At 45.4% G+C, this 26,432-nt stretch overlaps 1 protein-coding gene across 2 annotated transcripts in view; it reads left to right on the forward strand.

Moving 5' to 3' along the window:
• EXOC4 (exocyst complex component 4) overlaps positions 1–26,432 on the forward strand; it is a 314,358-nt gene that overhangs the window by 49,725 nt on the left and 238,201 nt on the right. For both annotated transcript variants that reach the window (XM_063397129.1, XM_063397130.1), the window contains exon 7: positions 3,250–3,427. In XM_063397129.1, the coding sequence (XP_063253199.1) occupies positions 3,250–3,427 (178 nt within the window). The remainder of the gene's footprint in view (positions 1–3,249; positions 3,428–26,432) is intronic.

Consider the following 26,432-nt stretch of genomic DNA (forward strand, 5'->3'; position numbering starts at 1 on the left):
CCTGAATCTCACCATGTTTTAGCTGAGCTCAGCTTTCAGTGAAAAATTCTAAATTCTAGGGAAATTATTGAACATTTTTCGATCTCTGTGCTTGAAAGAAGTATATGGAGAAAGGCTTAACTATAATAATTACCTCTGCCTTAGCCTTAATTAGTGGCTCATTAGTCACACCTTCACATTTAGAAATCCCTACCTGGGGTTGTGGAGGACAAAGTGTCCCAGAAGGGGCCGTGTTGAGTTTCCTTGGGGTGCTGCAGCACAAACTTGTGGGGTTCCCCTGAATTTTGGAAGAGTTTGGGCTTTAGAGTAACAATGTGGATGGGGGCCTACTCGAGGGACAGATTTATGGGACATTTTGATCAGGAAACATTAAAAATCCAGTCCAAGAAGAGACGGGAGATTGACACTTCTGCTCCTAAATCCTCTTGCTTGGATTCATGTGCCTTTCCCTAGATGTCCACATTATATTTTGACTTTTGCCCCCATCTCCAGTCTTTGAAATAAACCAGGAATTCTGTCCAGGCCACCCCTCTGGCCAGGCACAGGCTGAATTGTCACGGATGTCCTTATTCAGGTGGCAGCAGTCCCTGGGCATCACTTCACTCCCATTACTGCCTGGAAGTCCCCTCTGGGTGTGTGTCACTGTCCCCAACACATTTCCCCTCTCTCTGGGTGCAGGGGTTGGGAGGTGGCTGTGACAAATGTCCTGAGCCAGGCTCCTGTCCCTGCATGTCCCTGTTCAGCCCAGGGCTCTCCCTGCTCCAGCCCCATCAGGCCAGACTGGGTTCTCAGCCCAATTTGTTGGGTTTTGTCTCTTTGCCTGTGTCTCTTTTGGGTCACCTTCATTCAAAAATGACCTGAACAGATTTATAGAACTTCTAGGGAAAAGAAAAATTAAGGTAACAGGTGCTGGCTAAGCTGAAAACGGGGAGATGTGGGAATACAGTGATGAGAATGGAAAATGTCCTGGGGTGGCAGCAGAGTGTGGATCTGGGGATTTCATGTCCATCGGTCTGGAATGGGAACAGGAAGACCCTGACATTTCCAACAGAAAGGATCTGATCAGTGCAGCATCATCTCAGTAATGGCTCCATAAACAAGGGGATAATGTGAGGCCAGGCTCACCCAGTGAGAACCAAGTGAACTTGTCCAACTCTCCAGGTAGTTCAATTTTGTTCTCTCCTGGGGCAACAGGGAGGTGCAGGAATAACTGAGTTCTTCTTTGTCATGGAAGCTGGGCTGGCACTGAGAACATTTTCTCAGTGGTACAGAGTTAATTTGGTTCCATAATGTTGCTTTTTTTTAAGCATTTGCTGCTATTCTGAAATATGGAGATAAGGGATACATACACAGTTTATTGGGTTTTGTTTGAATAGGTATCTTGGTTCCATGGCGCTTCATTTTTGAGTTGAGAAGGTCACAAATTAATTCAGATGGCTGGGAGAGCTGGGGGTGCTCCCCTGGAGAGGAGAAGGATCCAGGGAGAGCTTCCAGAACATTCCAGGGCCTGGAGGGGCTCCAGGAGAGCTGCAGAGGGACTGGGACAAGGGACAGAGCGACAGGACACAGGGAATGGCTCCCACTGCCAGAGGGCAGGGCTGGATGGGATCTTGGGCAGGAATTCCTGCCTGGAATGGAATTGCCAGAGAATCCCTGCATCCCTGCAATGTCCAAGGAAGGATTGGAGCAGCCTGGGATGGTGGGAGGTGTCCCTGAAATGAGCTTTGAGGTCCCTTCCCACCCAAACTGGTCTGGGATTCTGGGATTTGGGACACTCAGAATCCATTCAGAGGGATTTTTGTGGAAATTTGGGATAGAAAAGAGAGGGAAAGGGAAGGGAGACCCTTCATGGTTTCCTGAGATTCCAAGTGAGGCCCCTCAGTCCATGAATTTCTTGGAGAGGAGCTGGATCCAATCTCAGGCTCTGGAGCCAGGCTGGGAGAGCTGGGAATGTTCCCCTGGAGAAGGGAAGGCTCCAGGGAGAGCTTCCAGCCCATTCCAGGGCCTGAAGGGGCTCCAGGAGAGCTGCAGAGGGACTGGGGACAAGGGACAGAGGGACAGGACACAGGGAATAGCTTAAGATTGGAAAAGGGGCTATTTGAGAGGCTGGGAGCACCCTGGGATGCTGAGGGTGTCCCCAAAGCCATTCCCTGTCCCTGTGAGCACTGAAGGTGCTGGAGGAGGAGGAGGGAGCAGCTCCAGCTCCTGCCCTGGGGATGGCAGCTCCTGCTGGGCAGACTTGGAGCATGTGGTGGCTCGGAAGCTGCTGCAGGGAACGTGATGGAGCCTGTCTGTCACACAGTGCCTGACATATGGATTTGGGAAGTGTGAGCCTCACGTTTCGCTGGGGTGACGTGGGGCCTCGAGCTGCTCATTAAACGGCCGGGAGCTCCACGGGGATTCTTCTGCTCTCAAACAGCAGAAAGTGTGGAGGCTCTGCCTCCTCACAAACCGTTCAGGACTTTGTAAAGGTGCTTTAATTACCATAATTGGGCAGGAAGGAACCGTAGGAGCAGACACAGTGCAGTAGATTGAGATGATGTTATAGCTGTAACAAATACAGGAGTAAAACCATGGCAAGTGATGAGGGTTGGTATTCTCTGATTGGTATTTCTTTCTGATATTTCCTGTTGTTTGAAACCTGCCATATTAATTTAATAACTCAAAAAGAATTCCTTTTATCCTGTTTGTGTGGGTAAGTCAGTTTTTATTGCCCTGAGACTTTTTTTCTGGGGGAAGAGCAGGTTGTTTCCCTCCCTACCTGGGGTCTCAGAGTGGGCTCTAAAGTTATGTTAGTCCAGTTTAATTACTGAGGGGTTATTAATGGTTTTATCTTCCCTGTAGCCTTAAACTCTTAAAGTGAGCAATGCTGATATGGGAAAGGGACTGAGGAGAAAAATCCTCAGATACCAAACCTGAGCTGAAGTGAGCCCACAGAGAGGGTCTGAAGCCCTACCTGGGGTCTTGCACTGGGCTCTAATATTATCTTAGTCCTGTTTAATTACTGTGGGGTTATTAATGGTTTTGTCTTCCCTGTAGCCCTAAACAGGACACTTAAAGTGAGCAATGCTGATACGGGAAAGGGACTGAGGAGAAAAATCCTCATATACCAAACCTGAGCTGAAGTGAGCCCACAGAGAGGGTCTGAAGCCAGAACGTGTCACAAAACAGGGCACGACACCACAGTGCCCTGCTGTGTGCCTGTGGAACGTTCCAGAAGCTGAGCAGAGCTGTCTCCCTGGTTGCCAGGTTGCTGCTGGAGCTGCTGGAGCTGCTCTTTGACAAGTTCAACGCCGTGGCCGCCGCGCACTCGGTGGTGCTGGGCCACCTGCAGCAGACGGTGGCGTCCCCCTGCAGCCAGCACGACGGGGACATCAAGCTCTACGACATGGTGGACGTGTGGGTGAAGATCCAGGATGTCCTGCAGGTGAGAATCCCTCAGGTTTGCTTGGAACAGCCTTTAGAACCAGGCCAGAGAATTGTGCTCAACACTCAGCAGCGTTGGGATTTGTCTTGGGGTTTTTCTTGGTAAGTGGCCACATTTACAACAGCTTGTAAAACTCCAAAGAGCTTAAATATCAGCAAAAAAAAAAATTCCTGTGGATTCATCCTTATGGTGTTTGGAAAGGTTGATTCCTTTTGCCTACCAAGTGATTTATCAGCAGCTTTCAAAGTGACATTTTTGTTCTGTGTTACCATGTCATGCCTGTCTTATAAAGTGTCACAGCTCTAATGGCTCGTCTTTGCTGTCACCGTGGCTTTCTTTAGGCAGCTGAGACATTTGCTGCCAGCGTGTCTGCAGCAAATTCTTATTTGATTCTTCCTCTGAGCTGCAGGAGACTAAAGCTGTGCCTTGCTTAGGCTTTATTCAGGTGCTGAGCCTCTCACCCGGGGATCTGAGGCTCTCTCAAGCAGCAGAACTCTCATCTGTCACCTGTCTGTTCCCTCATTCTTGCTGTGTTAGTGAGCTCAGTGTTACACTAAACACATCTTTAATATACATATTTTATTTCTTGATTTGGAGATTACTTTTCTACACAGTGCACAGATGTGCAACTTCACCTGGAGTGTGAGAGAAGAGGTCAAAGGGGTGAGCCTGGCATTATTTACAGCACGGGGAAGGATCTATGGGGGTCATTCCAGCTCTGGTGATGGAAAAAGCTCCCTGCCTCCTGCCCTGAGTCACTTTTTCACTTCTGGGCTGGTTTGTAGCTGCTGCTCTGCAGGATTGTTTGACTGTGCAGTGATGCAGGTTTTTTTTCCTTACACAAATATCCCAGCAGTGTGCAAGGTATGAATTGAAATAATTTTACATGATAAATGTAAGGTGTGATCCTTCAATCCCCCCACTGAATCCTTACCCACATATTTGTCTTTCTAGAGGAATTATTATTTAAGAAATCTCGATCACTTTTCCCCATGCCACAAACTTGCAGCTCCCCTCAATTCTGTTCTTGCAAAAATTTGCTTGGAAATGTCCAGCCAGAGGTTCAGGAGGGGTTTTCTGAACAAGATGTCACACAAGTGAAGTGGGAATAAAGAAGTGAAGCATAAAAGAGAAAAATTCAATTTAAGGATGTGTGGAATGGGTTTGGAATGGAGGATCTGCAGCCATCATCCTGTCATCCATGAGGTCCAGAAAAACTTTGAGCTTTGAGTTCTGCAGATTTTGCTCCAGAAAAACCTTGGAGTAAGAACCCTCCCAAGATTGTTCCTTCAGGAACATCAAGGCTGGATATTCCCATCCTCTGTGGGAGTTTGGGATGGGTTCAGTCCTGGGCTGTGCTGAAATCTGGATTTCTGTTGGCTGCTCCTGAAAACCTCGAGAGAACTCAAACCCTGTGAGCACTGAGGGTGAAAATTGTTTCTGTGCTGGGGAGACAAAGTCTGACCAAGATCTCTGGGCAAAGTGTGCCAAGAAAAACACAACAATCCACTTGGAAAGGTTTCTGTGTTCTTGGGTGTCAGGGGGAGTGGAAAAGCTTCCAGAAGAGCTTTTACAATGCATAAAAGCAGCACTTTAAGATCCATAATCTCTTGCTGGTTTAAGGTAAGAAATGAGCATTGACTGGCATGAAAGGGAGGAAATGCTGCATTTCTTTGTTCAAAATCTTGTGGGTGTTTGTACCTTAGTTCCACTGGAGTGGCTTAAAATATTTTTACCTTAGAGTGTAAGAAAACCTTTGATCCCAAAGTTTAAATTATCTCTAGCCTGATTTCCTGAGGAAGGACAATTTTTTTTGGAGAGGAGATCTTAACGTTTGGAGCAGAAAACTCAGTTTTAAAAGTGTTCAAAGCTGTTGGGGGATGCTGAAAACTTGGAGCACGTGGCTCAGGGAAGCAATTCCTTCAAATCCCAGTGAATGGAATTTGGTCACCAGAGCAGTGCAGCTCTCAGGGATTGTGCATTTTGCACCTCTGCATGTGAAATTCCCTGCAGCAGGGTGATCTCTTCATGTCTCCTCCACACCAGGATCTCGTGGTGGGCTGGAAATTGGGATTTGTGAGGAAGGAGTTGTTCTCTGCAGCTGGATTTCTGAATAATAATTACATATATATGTATTTACAACTGCAATAATTCAAATACCTGCACCAGGCACTCTGGTGTGGTGTGAGAGGTGGCTCAGCGGTGCTGAGGTACAAAACGTGCAGATATTAAATATTTGTGACCTTCTCTGAGAATGGAGGAATAACACAGAAGACAGAGTGACCTTTTGCAGTTGCTAGTGGAATGCTAGAAAATAAACAAACAAACAAAAGCAGTTTATCGAGCTATTAGAGCAGCCTTGTTCAGGAAAACACTGTTTGAAGTTATTTTTGAGTCTCGCAGCCAGCATAGCCCTTGGTCATGATGTTCCATCAATGGGAGAGGGGGAAATTTGTTTAAATTTTAACTGAAATTTTGGCATTTTGTGTGGAGCTAATGGAGCTCTTCAGTGCAGGAGTGGGTGGAACATCCTCCTGAAGAACCTCATGAGTGCAGGGTCAGGGCCTTGGCTGGAGGAGCCGTGTGCTGACGTGGGTGCTGTGTCAGGATAAATAATGAGGGAATTCTGAGGTTTTCTGGGACAGTTCAGGGGCTGTGCTGGATCATACAGGGCTGTTGGAATGAGTCCAGAGGAGCCCCTCTGCTCTGCAGCCAGGCTGGGAGAGCTGGGGGTGCTCACCTGGAGAGGGGGAGGCTCCAGGGAGAGCTTCCAGCACATTCCAGGGCCTGGAGGGGCTCCAGGAGAGCTGCAGAGGGACTGGGGACAAGGGACAGAGGGACAGGACACAGGGAATGCTGCAGGACCCTCCTCCAGGAGCTACCAGTAACTTGTCCTGTTGGTGACATGACCTGTTTACAGCTCAGGCTGGAGCTCTTTGCCTCCAAAGAAGAAATCTTCTCTCCTTTCTTAGTGGTGAATTTATCGTTGATGCTTCTCAATTTTTTGGGGTCTATATTTTTCCTCCTCCCACAGAAGAGAGGGAAAATCACACATATTTTCTCTGGGATGTAAATCTTTAGCAGGCTCTCTGGTGGGCTGTCTGCTGAGAAGACACTGACAGCTAATATGTTCCTTTTTTGGGGTTTTTTCTGTCTAATGCTTTCCTGTGTTTTCCAAAATTGGTGTCATTTAGCAGCCCAAACATTGCTGAAAGCAGAAGGAAGCTGGGGAAGGAGGAGCTGAAGCCTCCTGTCTGCCCACACTCTCCTGTTGTGGGGATATCAGACACTGAGAAACCTCTCTTAAGGATGCTCCACCATCCTCACACCCTTCCTTATAGACAGGAATGGCACTGGATGGAGGGAGCAGGGAAATGGGATCATTGTGAGCCTCACATCAGGCTCTGCTGGGGGGCAGTGGGAGTGATCTCACAGAAAAGCTGCATTTAAATTGCATTTGCTGTGTCACTCCTGCGCAGCAGTCCTGGGAGAACACTTGGAGATGGATTTCAGGGCTCTGCTGCAGGAACCTGAGTCCCTCTCTGGTTTTTAAGGGAATTAATGGCACCAAACCCTGGTCCCCTTCTGCAGCCAGGTGAGCAGGGGATCATCTGTGGTGTTCAGCAGCCTCAGTTCCTCAGTGGGAAACGTGGAGAGGTTTCAGCTCCATCCCAGCCTCTCCCACTCCTCCTTTTCCACAGCCTGGGAAGTTTCCCTTGCCCTGGCAGTGCTGCTCATTCTGCTGGCAGGAAGGGAATTCGAGGGAGTTGGTTTGGCCCAGGGTTTGCTGCCTTTTCTGCCTGCTCAGGTCCCTGAACTGTCCCTGAACAGGGAGGGAAGGCACCGTGGAAAAGGGAAAGGGATTTTTGCAGAGCTCTCCTCTGTCACCTGTCTGTTCCCTCATTCTTGCTGTGTTAGTGAGCTCAGTGTTACACTAAACACATCTTTAATATACATATTTTATTTCTTGATTTGGAGATTACTTTTCTACACAGTGCACAGATGTGGAACTTCACCTGGAGTGTGAGAGAAGAGGTCAAAGGGGTGAGCCTGGCATTATTTACAGCACGGGGAAGGATTTATGGGGGTCATTCCAGCTCTGGTGATGGAAAAAGCTCCCTGCCTCCTGCCCTGAGTCACTTCTTCACTTCTGGGCTGGTTTGTAGCTGCTGCTCTGCAGGATTGTTTGACTGTGCAGTGATGCAGGGTTTTTTTCCTTACACAAATATCCCAGCAGTGTGCACGGTATGAACTGAAATATGAAAAAATTGAAATAATTTTACATGATAAATGTAAGGTGTGAGCCTTCAATCCCCCCACTGAATCCTTACCCACGTATTTGTCTTTCTAGAGAAATTATTATTTAAGAAATCTCCATCACTTTTCCCCATGCCACAAACTTGCAGCTCCCTTCCTTGCTTGGAAATGTCCAGCCAGAGGTTCAGGAGGGGTTTTCTGAACAACAGGATGTCACACAAGTGAAGTGGGAATAAAGGAGTGAAACATAAAAGAGAGAATTCAATTTAAGGATGTGTGGAATGGGTTTGGAATGGAGGATCTGTGGTTTTTGCTGGGTGGCTCAGCACAGCTCTGAACCTTTGCATTTAAAAGCTGAATGAGCTCTTTGTGACACAGAAAGTCAAATCAGCTCCTTGCATGTGTCATAAATGTTAATGTGCCGTAAATCCTGGCTGGAATGCCAGAGCAATATCTGAAATTCCTTTGGGAAGTTCACCAGGTGATGTTTTGAACCTGAGGCAGTTATTTTCACCAAGTGTCTCCACAGATATTTAATGGCTTTGTGGTCATCCTCCAAATCATGGGCCTGAAAGTCTTTGTGGTTCTTTTTAAATGGTGTGACCTGTGTGGAACTGCTGCCCTTGGACTCCTGACTGGTTTGTGTCATTAATGCTCATCTCACTGAGAGAACACTGGTCATAAAAGGGATTTTTCTGCAGCTTTAAAAAAAAAAAATTCAGCTTATCTCAGTCTGTAGCAGGAGAAAGTGAGGAGGGAGAATTCCACTCCTCAGAATGCTGATATTTAAAAATGGAATTTAAATAATTAGACAAGGTCACTTGATATTTTTCCCTCCCCCCTGTTATTTGAAGTGAGCTCAGCACATGCAGGAATAAATCCAGCAGGGTGTTACAGTGTTTTCTGCAAATATGTGCTGCTAAGAACATGAATTTCTGGGGAAGTTTATGGTGCAGGAAGAGTTTCTGGATCTGAGAAGGGACCAGGTGATTTTGCAGGAAGATATTTCTTTAAAATTTGGCCTTGCCAAGAAGGTTTGTAAGGTCCTGCCTCCCCTCTCTATTAAAATATTTTACAGATTTGCTCCAATTTACCTAAAAATTGAGGTCTTCTTGCAATTCCAAACAGCAAATAAATTGGTGCCTTTCTCAAGCTCTTCAGAGGGTGCACTTGGAATTTGGGGTGATGGAAATGGCCTGGATAAAGGAGAAAAAAAAAAGTGTCAGGAAGTGCAGAGAGATTTCATGAAATCAACAGGAGATGGCAATGGCATCCTGGCCTTCTAAAAACAAAGAATACGAGGTGGAAATGCCCCAGATTGATTTGTTTTCTCTTTGAGTGGCCCATCCTGGCTGAGCTGTGTTCAAAACTAATGGAATTACCTGGTAACAGGTACCTGGACCAGCTCCAGAGCTGAGCTGGCTGCAGACTTTGGGTTCTTTTCTTTCCCAGGGATGGCCCTTGTTAACCCAGCTGTGCCATATTTTATTTTCTATTTTCTTAGCAGGGTGACAGAGCAGAATTTTTCTCTCATGCTCCTGCATTAACAATTTTTGTTTGGACACTTTTTATCCCGGAGCTGTTGATCCAATGCATTTCATAAACACCAACATTTATGCTGAAGTTCAAAGAAATCAAGCCCAGAATAAAAAATTATTTGTTTGAACAATGCACAGTCACTTGTGCAGTTCACTGCAGAGGAGGTCAAAGGGCTTTAGGGAGATTTAAAAAACATTAACTCCTTTAAGGAAATATTTGCAGCAAGGAAAAAATTCATCATCTTTGTTCCATGCTGGAGAGCATCAAGCTGCTCTGAACTTCATTTGAGGTGGATTTTCCTTTTAATTGTTTATCACATTTCATTATATTATAGTTTTAAAGGGCTTTTGGAATTTATGCCTAAATATTCACGTAACTAAATCCATGTGAGTTAAAAGCAACTTCAACTCTGCTGAAGGTGCCGAAAAAGGTGCCCAAATTCTTGTAAGAGAGAAATAATTTCAAGAAGCTGCTGGGTGGAGTTGTGAAAGTCAAAGTCAGCTCTGCTGGGTGTTAGGCTGAGAGGAGAAGGTTGGGAATGCAGGATAGGGAATGACACATTCCCTACTTCAATATTTGGCACTTGGCACAAAACCTTGTGAACCTGGGCCATCATTAAATTCTTTTTAATTGATACAACTTGAGAACACAGAATTTTTTCCAGCTTTTTTTTTTTTCCCCATTGATGCCACTTGGAAGTTTTTCTTTCTCAAGTTGGAGGGTTCTCTGACAAGGACTAAGAGGGGTGTGAAGTGACCATCACAGCTGATGTCTCTGTGATTCCAACAGGAATGTGAGGTTTGGAAGTGAAGGATGCAGAATTCCTGTACAGGGCTTGTTAACCTTCATCTTGGAGCTGATAAATAATGGGAGGATGTGGTAGAAATGGAAACTCTGCTGCAGATTTGTGCTGCATCTTTTATTTTAATCAGTATTTGAGCAGTTTTGTCAGCTCTGATGTGGATTTTTTTCCTCCCTTTTTCTGTCAGTGTCTGCTGCACTTCATCCCTGCTGTCAGCTGGAATTAGGAGGTGCTACAAGGAGTTCATCAGCATTTGTGGACACATTTTATAGGACTATAAAACCTCTTTTGATGTGCTGAGCTCATGCTCTGTCCCTGTGTGAGCACATTTAAAGGCAGCCACTTGTTCCCTTCCCAGCACCATCAAACCCCTGTGAAAGGAAAAAGGCCAAAAACTCCTCCTGCCCTCCCTGCAGGACTCCTCCTCTGCCAGCAGAGCCCAGGGATCCACGCAGGCAAATTCCTGCTAATGGGGGAGAGGAGCTCATCTCCAGGGGAAATGGTGGGAATTGTTTTGCTTAAAAGCCTTTTCTGCTCCTCTGCTGTTCTTGTGCTCACCACGCGTGACATCTGCAAAACCTTAAGGTAGAATCTGATTTTTTTCCTGAGTTTTTCCAGCTCTTGCTGTTTCTTTCCTTATAGGAAATCTCTGCTTTTATTTTGGGGGCCTGAAGGCTTTTTTGTTGTTCTTGTTATTTAGGAAGCTGCAGAATTGAATCCACAAGAATTCTTCCAGAATCACAGAATGGTTTGCCTTGGAAAGGATCTTGCAGATCCTCTCATTCCAACCCTGTGCCATGGGCAGGGACACCTTCCCCTAGACCAGGTTGCTCCAAACTCATCCAACCTGCATCTGCAGGATTTGATATTTTATTTTATGCTTTTTTTTTTTTTTTTAATGGCTGCCCAGCTGCATTTTGAAGTGGTTTTATTTAGGAATTTTGCAAATATCTCTCGGTGGGTTTTGAGCAATAGATAATTGGGTTTTGATGTGCACCAGCATTTCAGCAGTTAAAATATAGAAAATAAATAATGGATAATAAAGGCTTGAGTGGGACTGTGATTCTTGAGGGCAGGTCCATCCACTAAAAAAATATTTAAGCACATAATCAGCCTCAAAACTTTTTCCTGATCACTTTACATTCATTTTTTGGCTCCAGCCACATTTGCTGTACCAACTTTTAGCCTCTCAGATCTGAAAGGATGTAGTTTCTGCTTCCAAATATCTCATGTAAATTGTCTGTACAAGGCAGCAGCAAGTGGCTGATGATTCACTGGTGTTCTCAGGGCTGAGAGAGGCTGCAGAGCTCCAAGCCTGTGTTTGGAGGGAGATGAAAATTCCCAGTTCATGCTGGGAACAGCCAATCCCCCTCCGCCCCCAAACCCTTCTGTTCCACCCAGCGGGGTTCTGCTCGTGGCTCTGTGGGTTCAGCGTTCTTGGACATCAAATATACACTCCAAACTCCATTTATTTGTCACCAATCAACTGGGGAGAAGCTGCTCTCCCTCTGTTTTCATGGCTGAAATGCAAAATCTGGATTGCATTTCACCCCTTCATTGTGTTATCCTTCCTTTGGGGGAAGCGCCAGTATGACTTAGGCAGACTTTGGAATTATTTTTTTATTTCTTTATTAGAAATGTTCTGATTTCCTCTTCTTAAGTGAACTGAAAAACTATTTCAGAAGTCTTAAATAAATGATTAAATTTGTTTCAGCTCTTTTTTTTTTTTTTGTTGGTTTTACATGCTTTTAGATTGGAGGAATTTTGCTAATTGGAGAATCACGGAATGGTTTGAGTCGGAAAGGATCTGGAATCAGATGAGCTTCAAGATTCCTTCCAACCCAAACCATCCCATGATTTTAACCCAGGAAAGACCCTTATCTATCAAAATACAAAATATGAGTACAAAACCAGCAGGATTTACCAACAGAGTCATTGTGGGTTGTAATCAAACTGGAAAGGAGCCACTGTGTCCGTGGTAGGAACCATGGAAACCCAACTCCACCTGGGAAAAGGGGGACAGGAGGGAATCAGGTAATTAAATGTGGCCTCTACACGTTGATTTTCCTCTCAGGGTGTAATTAAATGCCTTGGAAAGCTCTTTGGGCTCTTCATTTACTGGCAGAGGCCGGAGAGCTGTGGCTGTGGCTGGGTGAAGCTGGGAGCTGCAATCTGATTAAAACCCAACAATGTTGCATTGTTAATCCATTCTTTCCAGTCAGAAAAGCTACACTCCCTCTGCTTTGAATTTGTTTGAGAAAAAAAACCCTCAAAACCTTGAAGAGCAACACCAGAGAAAAGGAAAAATCACTCTGTGAGCTCAGAGCTTTTCCTGAGTGGAGCTTTGCCCTTTATTTTTAGTGTTCCACAGCCCTGGAATGTCCCTGATCATTTCTGGCCACGGCTCCTGTGGGTGAAATGTTATTTTCCAGTGGAAAACGGGGTGTGGGGGTGCCCACTATTCCCAGTGCAGCATTGACTGGGGGGCTGCAAAAATCATTCTCAAACTCTTAACTCAGCCCTTGCTTCTCTGCAGTTTCTGGTGAACCACCCTATGAATTTCTGTGATGGATGAGGTTTTCCAAAAGAGCCAAAGGCATTTAGGATCTGACTCCCTTGGCAATCTAGTGGGAATTGGACAACTAATTACTTTGGATTCTTTGGAAAATCCCAGATCTCATTTTGTATTATAATAACATGGTTTTAAAGGAAGGTAAACCTCCAAGAAAAATAACATTTGCTGTAATTCTTTCACTTTTTTTTTAATAGACAGGAGAGCTGTTTTTCTGGCCAATTCTCCTGTGTTGAACCTTTCTTTGGAAAAGGCTTGGAGCAGGAGGTTGGATGGATGCTGCCTTTTCCAAGGGCTGACCTGTGGCCCTGTGCAATACCTGAGATGAAAACACGAGCAGGACTCTTGTCTGATTGCACAGAGGTTAATTGTGTCATTAATTTGCTCTCCTGGGCTTAAGCACTTGGAATTTGCTGCCCGTGACAGGGAGAATAATCCAAATTAGTTACACCTCCCAGCAGGTCAGTAAATAAATAAATCAGAGCACAATATCCAAAAATCTGTCTGTTTTTACTGACAAAGGACGCTGGAACAAGGCAGCAGATTTATCTGGGCCACAATAAAAGGATGATCTCACTTTATTCCAGTGATTTGGTGCTCATTCCCTCGCTGCTCCATCAGGGTGTCACACGCCTGGTGCCCTCTTAGAAAAACTGCATTTCCCAGCCCCTTCTGCTGCCAGAGTGATAAATGATGGTGCCTCTGGATTGTTCCTCTCGTGATGATTTGCTTTAATTCACGAGGGTGGCTTTCCCTCAGAGCCCAGCTCGGTGCTGAGGTGGGGAAATGAAGACGTTCCCAGAGATCCTGGGGATGTGACAGCTGTGCTGGAGAATGTTCTGGAAACTTTGTGATCCCTCAGAAGTGATGCTGATTCCTGCCTGGTAAATCCCAGAGGGGATTGCAGCTCTCCCACTTTTCTTTCCAGTGGGACCAGTTTGGGAGTGTGGATTTGGGAGGGTTCACCTCTGCCGAGTCCACACTGATTTTTCAGTGTCCTGCCTGCCTTGCGAGTTCTTCAGTGCTCACCAGCACTGCTCAGGCATCTGGGAAACAGAGATTTGGAACTATTTCTCAGGAAATCTGCACTTTTGCTTTCACACTCAGAGGAACAGTGGAAAAAAGGATTCCAGAGGATGGCACATTTAGGAAAATTACTGTGAAAATAACTTCCAGTGTGTGGAGAGGTTTTGATTCTGCTTTTGCTGTGGGGACAAACCAAACCCCTGGAAAAAATCACACTGCAAGCAAACCTTGAGCATCCTGATCCAGCTTTTTAGTGGGAAGTGGGATTGAAGGAGGGAGAATCACATCCCCGCCTTCATGTGTGGTTCAGGACTGGGCTGTTGCACTCATTAATACTTTGCCTGGAGCAGAACTGTGATGCTCTTTTTGTTAATTATTAATTTGTCATTTTCAAATCTTAGCATTTTGGAGCTGTTTGGGAGGACGAGGGGGTTGGAACTGGATGATCTTTAAGGTCCCTTCCCAGCCCTTTCAGAGATTTTATGATCTTTGTGCAACAGGCACCTCAGTGCATCTGGGTTTATGCAGATGAGAGGAGGTGATTTGCAGGAATTTGTACAGTCAGCCTTCCCTTAATGGCAACCTGTGTGATTCCCTGAATTCTCTGAGGTTGCAGGTTGTATAAAACAGGTTAGAATTTGATCCTCCTATTCCCAAATCTCGCTTTCCTTAGCAATAATTCTTTCAGTAATGTTCTTTGCTTTAATATTCTTCAGAGACGCGAGTTTGAGCGATGCTCTTTGTCACTTGTGCCTCATATCTGCTGTTTTGCCTCTGCTCCCTCTGCTTTATCTCTTAGCTGGGTTTTCTGAGAGCCAGCCAGATGTTAATCTGAATTTTTGCACCAACAGCCCGAAATGTGCTTCAACACCACCAGCAGCAGCAGAGAGATTTCCCGGTGCTCCCAGTCCACCCAAACACACTTTGACATTGCAAAGTCACTGGGATGAAAATCCCAACGTCAAACACAGAGTGAGGGGATTCTGCAGGTGCAGGAGGGATTCTGCAGGTGCACAGGAGTCTGAGATTTTATGGGATTTATCCCCAGGGTCAGGAAAATCTGCTCTGCCTGTGGAGGAGTTGTTGTTGTCACCCTGGGTGGGTCGATCCTCGTGTGCTGCTCAGCCCCTGGGAGGTGCCAGCCTTGGCATTTTCCAGGAGTGCTTTTTTAAGGGCAGGAGTTCAAATGCCAGGTTTGGTTAAACATTCCTTCTCTTTTACATTTCGTGTTCCTTTCAGCTATAAAATTACCAATTTCCTCAAAGATCAAGCTGAGGGTTCACAGATTAATTGATGGTCTAAAAACAGCCTCCTGTGATATTTCCTCATGGCCTGTGTGGGATTATTGTGTGATCTGGCAGGGGATTGTTCTTTTGGATGCATAATTTTGTGCTGTATTCATGATCCTGAGGGCTTTTGGCTTTATTTTGAAAGGTGGTGTGGAAGGAATGTGAATCCCTTTGACATTTCCAAGCTACAGCCCCCTCAAAATTGTAACCCAGTGTCTGCTGAAGGAGGAGTTGCTGGAAAACAGGAGCAAATACATCCAGGGCAGGGCAGTACTGTTAAATTTAGGGGGAATTCAGTAATTTGGATTATTTTTTCCATTTGAGGAACAGACAGGGCTCTTCCACACCCCCACCTTCCCTGTCATCCAGTGTCCATGAATTCCTGAAAATGTCTTTATCTTTCCACTGTAGTCTTTGCTGAAATATTGGAAAGGCAAAACTTCCTGAGGGTGTGGAGAGTATTTAAAAGACCTTTATGAGCAGAGAACTGAAACTTTTGGAGGTTTTTGAGTGCCATTATCTGCTCAAAAAGGCTCTGCACGATATTAAAAGAGCTGCCTGGTGAAAATGTGGTTGCAGGGCTTGTTTGTTGAAATTTGAATTTTGAACTTTGAAATTTCACAGTTTGGGGTATTTTGGGGATGTTGTGCTAATGGGAAGACTTGATCATTTTGGGCTGTAATTGATTTGTATTTGCAAGGGGTTTTTTTTTTTTTTTGCCTTGCTAAATAGCCTGGCAGTGTGAAAATCATCCCAGCACCTCGGGAAGATGCTGATGCTGCTGCCATTTCTGCACCTGCCTGATTTGGGTTTGCAGGAGAGGCCAGCCAGGCTGCCTGGGAGCCCTCAGCGTTGTGCTGGCGTGGCAGAACGGAGCCCAGAGCACTTTAATGAATCTGAAATCATTTCCACCATGTATTTGCTGAACCTCAGCTTCTTTTTGCAATCCTGAGAGCAGCTCATTAATTGCTGGGAGCCCGAGCATCCCTTTGGACAAAAGAAGTTGGGGCCAAATTCGAGTTTTTCCTAAGCAGAGCTGACTTGTTCCTTTTGAGCGTCACCAGAGTGGCCCTGGGTGGTTGTGCTTGTTTTAAAGGAGACTTTAGGTTGAAAACATTAATTTTTTTTGCTTTGTCTGCCTCATTTTGCATCTGGATTTTTATAGAATCATGGAATGGGTGATGCTGGCACACTCTGAGAAGTTTGGAGCCTTCTCGAGGCTGTCCCTTGTGCTGGCTGCTCCACTCACCCAAACTCCTGCTGGCCTCTCCCTCAGCTCCTGAACCATCCCATCCTTGGATTTGGATCCCTTTTTCTGGGATAATTCATATTTTAGTGATTTCCCCATCCATGACACCGTGTTTCACTGCGGGGTGAGGCTGTGCTCTATAAATACTCACGTGAGTTGTAAATACAATTTGTACAACTCGATGCTGCTGCTTTTCTGCACAGATTGAGAACATCTTGCATTTAAATCTGGTTTTCTTTTGGACCTCAGGTGCTGTAATCTCCTCTCAGATCCTGTGGTCTGGCTGATGGAACAGGCTGGGTTATTTTGGAGTGTCAGATGGAGGCAGAGGCTCTTCAGGAGCTGCTGTGTTTTCCTCACTCCCCAAACTCCCTGAATTTACTGCTCTGCTCCCTCCTCACTGCTGCCCATTATTGTCTGCAACACTTCCTATTGATTTTGTGTGTTGGGGATGATTTCCTTTGCTGAGTTGTGAGGAATTGGAAGTCATTTGCTCCAAGAAGGGTTTGGGCTTCCTGAGACCTGGAAAATTGTTTAAAATCTCTCCTGTGGCCTGATTTGAGGAGGTTTGGTGCTCTTGTTTGGGGAGTTATTTTATTAAGGCCACTTGCTGCATTCCTGTCTTTGGTTGGCTTTGTTTTCAGCCAGCAGGAAAAGCTGTTTCCTTAAAGTTTAAAAAAACCTTATGTTATGAATTAAATTTCATATTCCATTTTGGGGTGCTCCAGACTGTTTACTGAGAGCAAAAAACAGCAGAAAATTCAGTTTAATCACTGTCAGATCAATCTTGTGGAGACTTGAGGGAAAAGGAGCATTTTGAGGTGCTGAGAGATTTATTTCCAGTATTTCCAAGTTGTGAGATTTTGAGAGAAGTGAATAATCCACGTGCCATAATCTGCCAGAACTGGAACAGGTTCTTGGAAAATGTTCTGTTTGTAGGATTGAGCCAAGAGTTTAGAGATCACCTGTTCCTATCTGATGTCTGAGCTGGGTTTTCCTGTGCCCGAATTTGCACGTGGGGGCTCTCAGGGTTGTCAGGGAGATTTTTGATTTGTTCTATGGGGAGTTGTGGCCCTGATCCAGAGGAGAATTAATGGGATGAGCTGATGGAGGGACCTTTCCCAGGGCTCTGCTGCCTCCTGGCCAGGCTGCCCAGGATAAAGGCAATATTTTAATAATAAATATTATATTTTATCTAATTCTATACTTTATATATCATTTTAATTTTATAGAATCCCCAAAATTTCTGGGATTTTAAGGTGTATGAGCAGGGCAAGGAGTTGCACTGGATGATCCTGCTGGGTCCTTTCCCACTCAGGATATTCTGTGATTATTACAAATATTTTACAATAAATAACCACAAGTCCAGCCTTTTCCAGAAGGTGGTGGCAGCTCATTTCCATATCTTTACTGGGAAATAGCCCAGCCTGACTCTCCCAAGGTTCAGAGTGTGTTTTGTGGAATATCAAGTGCATTTTATTGAGTATCTCTGGCACTTCTGGACCGGCAGGATAAGGAAATAAAGTTGTCATTTGTATTCTGCTGTTTGTCAGCCTGCAAACAGGGGGATCTGGGGATAACAGTTCATTATTTACTTAACCAAATCTGTCACGTTGGGGATTAAAAATGTCATTTCTCAAGAAGTGGAGGGGTCGGGTGTGCTGCTGGAGCCAGGCACCTGTGTCAGAGCTGTTGTGTTTCCATCTGGGGAGGGATAACAGCGTTTCCTCCTGTGCCTCCACCCCTACCCTGAACTAAAAATGAGGAATTGACATTTTTGTAAAGACAGGGGCATCTAATTGCTCCAAAAATGGGAGTGTTCTGCATTCCTGCATTATCCTCATCAAAAAGCTGCCTTTGAAATGCATTCCTGACCTGCTGAGCAGATTGATAAGAAATCCCAAACCTGAACAGACAAGGTTGATTCAATTCAATTAAATTAATTAAAATTAAATCCAGTTAAATCACACAATCATGGAATCATCCAGATCGTCTTGTCCAACCCTCAACCTGCCGTCAGAAGGAGAACAATGTGGGAAAAGTGGGAAAGTTTTGGGGTTTTGGTTGGGTTTTTTCCTTCTCTGGTTCTCCAGACTCATGAGCTTCCCCAAAAAGGAGTTTTTGGGTCCCGAGGTTGCTCAGCTCCCGTGAGGTTCGTGTTTGAGGCACTTCTGAAATTCTCAGTTTCAAACCCCAACCTGGGCTAGAGAATTGGATTCAAGTGGAACTTTTAGCAGAGAAGCAATGAGAGAAGGCAGGAGACCCCTTCTTGCTAATAAAACCAAGACAGCTCAGTGACCCAACAGCTTAAGGACACAAATAAAGGAGATTTTTTACTGATTATTTTTTAGAGAGAGCAAGTGGGAGTTTTTTATGTTTGATTTCATCGAAGAAAGCAAAAATGAATAATAGGCCCTTTCTGCAAATATAACTTAAATATGAGATCTTAAAGGTGGTAGGACAGTGACAAAGAAAACATTTGCTCCAGTTTTATCTTTACAAATGGAAATGTCTAAAATCCGTGATGGCTCCTCAGTCAGAGGCAGATGAAGGGGTATTATGTGGATGCATCTTGTTGTCATGATAATTCAAGAGGGACCATTTTCTTATCCATCTGAAAGCTGGGTGGTGATAGATGTCAAATATTTGTCCTGGGTGGTAAAGTAAATATTTGCCATCTACCTGTCCCCATCAGTGAGCAAATCGCTGGCAAACAACAGGGAGGAGGAGGAGGAGGAGGAAGGAAATGGCATCAAAATTAAAGATGAAGCCACTGAATGAAAAGGAGACACTAAATAAACCTAGAAGTTAAATAAAAACGAGGTGGATGGATTCCCTCGTGGTGGAGAAAGCCAAATTACAGAGTGCATTATGCAAAGGTGGGGAGATGACAAATGTCAGTGGGGATCTGTAAAGCTGTTTGCAGACGAGGCAGGGAAGACAGACTTGTTGTAGGAGGTGGAGGAACATGCCTTTATTTAAAGAATTCCTCTGTCTAGGGAGAGAAAAATTCAGAGTAAGAGGGGGCCACGTCCAGAGACAAAACCCCTGTGCTGTGGGAACTGGAGGTGTAGGCAGGAATTCTGTCTGGGGACCGAGGAGTGGAATTTTTCCTCTTATTGAATGGAATTAAGCTGTGTCAGGAGCTTCAGGCTGGATTTCAGGAAAATTTCTTCCCCCAGAGGGTGCTGGGCACTGCCCAGGCTCCCCAGGAAATGGGCACATTCCCAAGGCTGCTCCAGGAGCGTTTGGACAGGGGGAAGCACAGGGTGGGATTTTGGGATATTTTTTGGGATATTTGGACTGGATGATGCTGGTGCCTCCCTTCCCACCCAGGACATTCTGTGCTTAAACATCCAGAGGAGCAGGTTGAGCATCAAATAATAAAATGAACAGAAAAGGAGGTGAAGCAAAAAAGCAAATTCCAAAGTCCTAAACAGGCAAAGAAAGTGAAATTCCTCATTGGCTGCTGCTTCTCACCTGTCCAGTCTTGGAATCCTCTTGCTTTGGAGAGAAAGAAAAGCACCAAACAGACAAACACTGCAGCTGCCAAGGTCGGAGCTGTGTTTATTTGGCACAAATTACTTTAAAATGTAGAAATCAAGCCCCAGGAGAGCTGATAAGCTGAGATATTTCTGAGAGGAGGCTGTAGGAGGAAAGTGAGGATGACTCTTGTGGGTTTTTGTGATCTATCTGATGGATCTTTAGACCCTTAAAAACAGGACAGCTGCAGAAGGCATCGTGGGCTTGTTGAATTGCCCAAGATTTTGTGTTAAAAAAAAAAAGAAAAATCAACATTATGGGAAAGAGAAATGATTTCTTTGAAACCAGTCTGGAGTTGTGAGAGTGTAGACGAGGAAACAACCTAGAAACTCTTCCCTTCTGATTATAAAAACACCCAGGCAGAGCTGGAGGCTTTAGAAAGAACTTAAAAATGAATTTAAGCTCCAAGGCACGATGTCAGAAGACTTTTTTTTAGGAAGGAGGAGTCTGAAGCCACTGAGGAGCCAGGAAAAATCAGCAGCCTCTCCTTAAAGCCTCCAGCTGAGGATTGGAGAACAAGCAGAAATGTCTTATTTACATCTACAAAAGAGCCTGCAAATTATTTATGTAGTGGAAAAAATTGGCTCTTGTGAGGTTTATTTATTTATTTAATCACTCAGAGCACTTGAAATGGATAAAGGACTTTGCAACGGGGTTATTTTGTTGCTTGCTGGGTTTGTTTTTTTTTTTATTGTTTTGTTTTCATTTGGCCAAAAGAACTGACCAGGAGATATAAGTTAAGAATTGATGGAAAATTATCATAATGGAAGGAAGAAAGGTTAATTCTGCTTTGGTGCTGATCAGGGCTTCAAAAAGGGCTCTGCAGGGTGACAACAAATTTTGATGCCTGCCACAAAATCTTGTTGGTTATTTGGGACAGGAGGGCACTGATGGATCTGTGAGATGTTGGCATAAGAGTGATGAGGGGGGAAATAAAATTATTTGTGGAGATTCCATGGTTCTAAACAAGGCAGAGGCAGAAAAGTGTCATTTTTAGGAGGCTCAGTGGCAGCTACTGTGAATAATGTGCAAAGTGCGATCCACTCTGGGAGATGGTGGGCAGTGTAAAGGATGGATATCCAAGGAAATTTTAGATTATTTTATAAAAGGGAATTCTGGCAGCCTCTCTGGTGTCTGCCAGGAGTTGGCTGGGCTCACCCTGAGGGATTTTGCAGGACAGGAAGGGATTGGGATTGGGGCAAGGGGTGTTTGCAGCACATTCCCATCCTGGGAAGAGAGGCTGGACCAGTTGGGTTTGATTCCCTTAGGAAGAGAACTGATGAGGAGGAATAAATAAATAAAATATTGGCTGGGAAGGAGAAGTGGCAATTCCTGCTTCTTCCTGCTCCAAGACACAGAATTATGGAATAATTTGGGTTGGAGGGGTCCTTAAAGGTCACCCAGTGCCACCCCTGCCATGGCAGGGACACCTCCCACTGTCTCAGGGTGCTCCAAGCCCCGTCCAACCTGGCCTTGGACACTTCCAGGGATGGTGACTCCACCATTTCTTCATCTTTTACTGTCTCTGTGTGGGTTTAGAATTTACAAATAGAAATGGACTGCAGGAGGCACGTGGGGAGATGTTCAGGCACGAAATATCCAAAAAATCTGTGTTTCACACAAGTTGTTACAGGCAGATTTACAGGTGAGGTGGATGAAACTCCTTGTCTGCTCTGCCTGGCAAAGTCAGGTTCAAGGAGGTAAATCAAATCCGTGGGGTTTAGATGCTTCTCTGTGGGTTTTGTTTCCTCTTGCAGAGAATTTTATTACGGGCTGTCACCCTCCTCTCCCTCTTTGTAGTACCAGAAACGAGGTCAGGTCTGAGGGAATCAAAATTAGCTGAAAAGTTGGACAAATCTGAAGAAAATATTATGAAACCCAGTGATAATTATAGTGCTATTTTATAGATATATATATAAAATATATAACATATATAAAATAATATAAATATATTTAGCACTGTGTAGTCCCATCCAACTCAGAATATTCTGAGATTCTTGTATTCTCTGAAGAAAATATTCTGAAATTGGTGGCAAACTTATGCCAGGGGAGGTTTAGATTGGCTATCAGGGAAAATTTCTTCCTGGAAAGGATTTTAAAGTCCTGGCACAGCTGCCCAAGGCAGTGGTGGAGTCCCCAACCCTGGAAGTGTCCAAAATCAACCTGGGGACGTGGTTTAATGCTGAACATGGTGATGGTGCTGGCTGATGGTTGGGTTTGATGATCTTTTCCAGCCTGAACGATTCCAGCATTCTGTAATCAAGGATTTAGGAGAAAACCTAAACTGGAAGGAGGCCTTTGGCTTCAAATCTATCCAGAGAGTTGGAAAGGGGAGCGTAATTGCATTTTCCAGGATGTGATGCTGTAGGAAGTGCTGGGTTTAAGCCTGGCCAGGGAGACTGGAACATTCCCTGTTTTCCTGTGTGTCCCAATGCAGAGTGTGTGTGAGCAGGGGGAGATTTCAGGATGTTTGTTGTGGTTGTGTATCCCCCTTAAAAACCTCCAAACATCTCTCAGACAGGACAGCATTCCTTGGAGGTGCTGGGGATGGGCTGGGCGATCTCCTGAGGTCTCTCCCAATTTTTTGTGATTCCTGGGAAATCACTGGGATTTCCTGCCACCCCCAGGGATGGGTGAAACACCAGAGAGCCAACCCAGCAGCCCAGGGCTGTCAGAGCTGGGTAACTTCTCCTGTGAGATTCCCTTCTGCCTCCCCTTCTGCTGCCCTGCAGGTTGGGATTGGGAGGAACGTGGCAATTAAACGCGGAATTAACGGGAGGGGGAAGGGACGTGTTGCATTTAACTTCACACTCGTGATTTAAGTGCCAGAATTAAAATCATCAGCTCCCTGTGTGGTCTCCTTATTTGTAAGAACTCAAGTGACATTAAAATTGGATTAAAATGAGCTTTTGGTTGAAGGGCCGATATTAAAATCAAGGGAAGCTGGAGGAGGAGGGGAGGGGGTGGTTTCCCTGCACAGAGGGGAATTTTGTGTTTTTACACGGATGTTCACCCATCCTCCTCCTCTTAAAAGCTTTATCCTCCCTGCAGCCCTGCCCCGGCATCCTACTCGCCTTGATTTATCAATTATTTACACTTGGGCTGTAATGCATTTAAACTTTAGGAAAATAAAGGTGGATGTTAGTGCTGCATTTCTGACTGATAGGATCGGGGGAGCTGCAGCAGACTAATGGAAGGGAATAAAGGGAGCACTTGGGAGCTGCTGGCTCATCCTTGACAGTGATTTGTGTGTCTGCAGGATTTCAAGTGCTCAGGGTGTTTAAAATGTGCCTGTTGCTTTTCCTTTGTCTGGCTGCAACCTGTGGGCCTGGATTTTTTGTTTTTTCCTTGGATCCTTCTCTTCTCGATGCCATTTTTATCTGAATCTTGGTGACATTAATAAATGCACTCTGGATCTCTTGGATTCCTGGGCCTGGAGCTTTGTTCCACCCTGTGTGGTCTCTTCTAAGCCTCTTCTTTTATCCCTTGTAAATAAAAGTGACAAATCTCCCTGCCCTGATGTCCAGCTGAGTAATGGAACTCCTTCCATCCTCCACTCCTCTCTCAACTTCCATGAGCTGCTGCTGTGGGGGTTTTTTTTAAACTGATTTTCTTTTCGAAATTTATTTTATTGGAAATAATTCTGTTTGCTGGAAGCTGTTCCTGCTGGGAGGGGGAGGGAGAACTCCTAACTAACAGCTTTTTTTAATCCATGGGAAGGGATTGGTGTCACACACCAATAAATAGGTGACTCTCCTCGCTGCCAACGTTATTAGATTGCAGGAGACAGTAAATTCACAGACTCCCTCGTGAGTCACAAATGTCTGAAAAAACCTCACAAGTAATTATCTGAAATGGAGACAAGTTAATGTAGGTTTGTCTGTTCTAATTCTTGTTCATGGTTAGAAGCCATGCAGTAATTAGCTTTTTTTACTAAAGTTGTATTTATATATGTTAAATGTACCGTGGCATAGCTGGACGTGTAAACTGATGTACTGACAGTCCTCTTGATATTTTTTGAGTTACAAGGGATGCAAGAAGGGTTTTTTTTTTAATAACTGTGGGAGCTGGAAGTGATGGGTGATATCTGTGCAGCATCTTGAGTAAATAAATGCACTTTTAACCTCTGAAATTTCAGAGCAGGAGGGAGATGGTGCAGGGGGAGTGGTTGAATCTCCAAGGATGGAATTTGCCGTGGTAGTGGCAGCTTTTCTTCCGAGCAAGCAGCACTTCAGTGGTTGGAAAACTGGCAGAGAGCAGGGCTGGATGCTGAGCCATCTGCTTTATCCTGGCTCCACCCTGTGGCATTCCCCTGCCAGTGGCACGCACATTCCAAGGAATTCTGCATGAACCTGGGCCCGGGGCTCGGTGCCAGGGCAGGATTTGGTGTTTTGTAAGGCTGGAGGTGTTAAAGACATTCTCTGTGTTCTGCTCCTGTCCCAGGCAGGGTCAGCTTTGTTTGGAATTATCCATTTCTGTCTTTGTTGTTCAGTGCCATGCACCGATGAATATTCAGGGATTTTGGAACCTCAGTTCCAATATCCAGCCTTCTGGGCCAGGTTAGCTGCTGACATGATACATTTTACCTCTTTTCCTTCGGTTTTCAAACCACACCAGTCCCCAGCTCTCTCATGCAATTGCAGTGCAAGCAAAGAACATCATCATTAAAAATTGCCTGTGTGACAGTAGCCTCAGGATGAGGTGGGATTTCAGCAGGAAGGGCCAAGCTCTGGGATTCCTGTTGGGGGCACTCTGGATGAATCCACACCTCAAACGATGACAGAGGTGTTGTGCAGCAAAAGGCAGGCTGGAGATGTCAGGGTGCTGTTCAGGAGAGGCTCTGTCTGAGCAGCAGCACCAACACCTTCTTTAAATCCCATAAAAACACAAACTGGAGGGGGTTTTGTGGGAGGCTTTTAGCTTTGAAGGGGATTCCTGTTGCTGCTGCATTTCCCCCTCCTTTTGGCAGTCACAAGAACTGTCTTTACTGAGGGAATAATGATCTGTGTGATTGGGTTGGGTGTTGGAGCCACGGAGTGATTCCTGCAGCACTTCCACTCTCCTGGGCAAACAGAAGTGATGGGGGCAGGTCTGGCTGGAGCAGGTCCATCTAAAATGAGTGGATCACTTGCCAAATCCTGTGTTCCAGCAGGGCACAGAGTGTTCTCAGGCCTGGGGAGTGCTGTGGAAATTAAGTGGAGGATTCAGGGATTTCCAGCTGGAGCTCAGCTGTGGCAGCCACAGCATCTCTGGGAAACCTGTGGAGGCAGGAATTCCTTCCCAAGATCCCACCCAGCCCTGCCCTCTGGCAGAGGGAGCCATTCCCTGTGTCCTGTCCCTCTGTCCCTTGTCCCCAGTCCCTCTGCAGCTCTCCTGGAGCCCCTGCAGGCCCTGGAATGTGCTGGAAGCTCTCCCTGGATCCTTCTCCTCTCCAGGTGAGCATCCCCAGCTCTTCCTTTTCCCCCTCAGTTCCAGTTTCATTCTGATAATCAATTTACTTTCTTACCTGCCATCAATAGAGGAGGAAAGATAATCTTTACCTGGGAATTGAAAGCCTCTTGCTTCTCCCTGCCCATTCCTCGTCCCTGTGTTGGAATTAATTTCATTGTTCCTGCTCCATCCCTTTAAAGGAGTCAGGAGTGTCTTGAAGGTCACATTCCTTCAAGGAGCTAATGATGGTGTTTTTCCTAATCCCATTACAAGGCCCCTGGTATCATTAGACGGAGCTGGTACTGTTGAGCTTCATTTGATAAGCTGATGAAAGAGGGAGGAAAAGGCTCCCTGATGCAGAAAGGCATTCAGGGATCTGCTGGAATGGAACATGTTCACAAACATTATAATCTGCTTAACAGTGGCATTTTGGTGCTGCACCTTTAGAGAGCAGCATAAAAGGCAGAAGGGAGCAATCCTGATGGATGCTTTAAAAGCTGCAACGCCTCGTGCACAGCAGCTGGAAACAGCTGGAAATTTTTATTGCTTTTTTTTTTGGTTTTTTTTTCCTCAAGCCTGAAAATGGGAATCTTGTCTATGCTGTGAGCTCCCCCCTCTGGCATCACAGTACCTGGAAAAAAGTCAAAGACCCCGAAGCCTCACAGAAACAGATATTTCTGCAACGAGCTCAGGGGCACTTCCCTTGTTAAAATCTGATTTTCAACCTTCAAAACCAAAGTGCTGCCAGCACCGCTGCAACTTCCACCCGTTTGGGAAGGGGGTGAATATAAAGCCACGGGTATTGTGGGTTTGACAAAGAGGTTCTGCAGCTCTGCTCTCATTTCAAAGACGCCAGTGGCCTTAAAGCTGGGCTTGAAATGGTGGCTGCTGGGTTGGTGTCAAAGGGGAACGTGGCCTTTCATCAGCCTCTTGGTGGCACTGGGCTTGTTGGTACTGAAACCTCCATCCCTGCCCTGGAATTTCACTGTGCTTTTGTAGGAACTCTTCACGCCACTAATTTTGGGGGCCGTGTCTCTCTTCTGGGCGCTTTGCCTCCGGGCCACGCTTGGAAGTTCAGACGTGGTTGGATCTTGGAGGGTTTGGTCAATTAGAAAATGCCAGTGTGGGTTTAAAAGGGGTCAGGAAAGCGTTTGGTGCTTGTTGAAGGGGGTGGGTGGGTGCCAGGGCCTGAAATCTGAAAAGGGTGAGATCTGAAAGTCAATGCAGACATGCAGGGGATGAAACAGGAATTTCCAGAGTGAAGGATTTTTAAATGCAGCATCACAGCCCTGCCTGTG

Source organism: Prinia subflava, chromosome 4 (genome assembly GCF_021018805.1).
Source record: "Prinia subflava isolate CZ2003 ecotype Zambia chromosome 4, Cam_Psub_1.2, whole genome shotgun sequence".
In the NCBI taxonomy this organism is placed as follows: domain Eukaryota; kingdom Metazoa; phylum Chordata; class Aves; order Passeriformes; family Cisticolidae; genus Prinia; species Prinia subflava.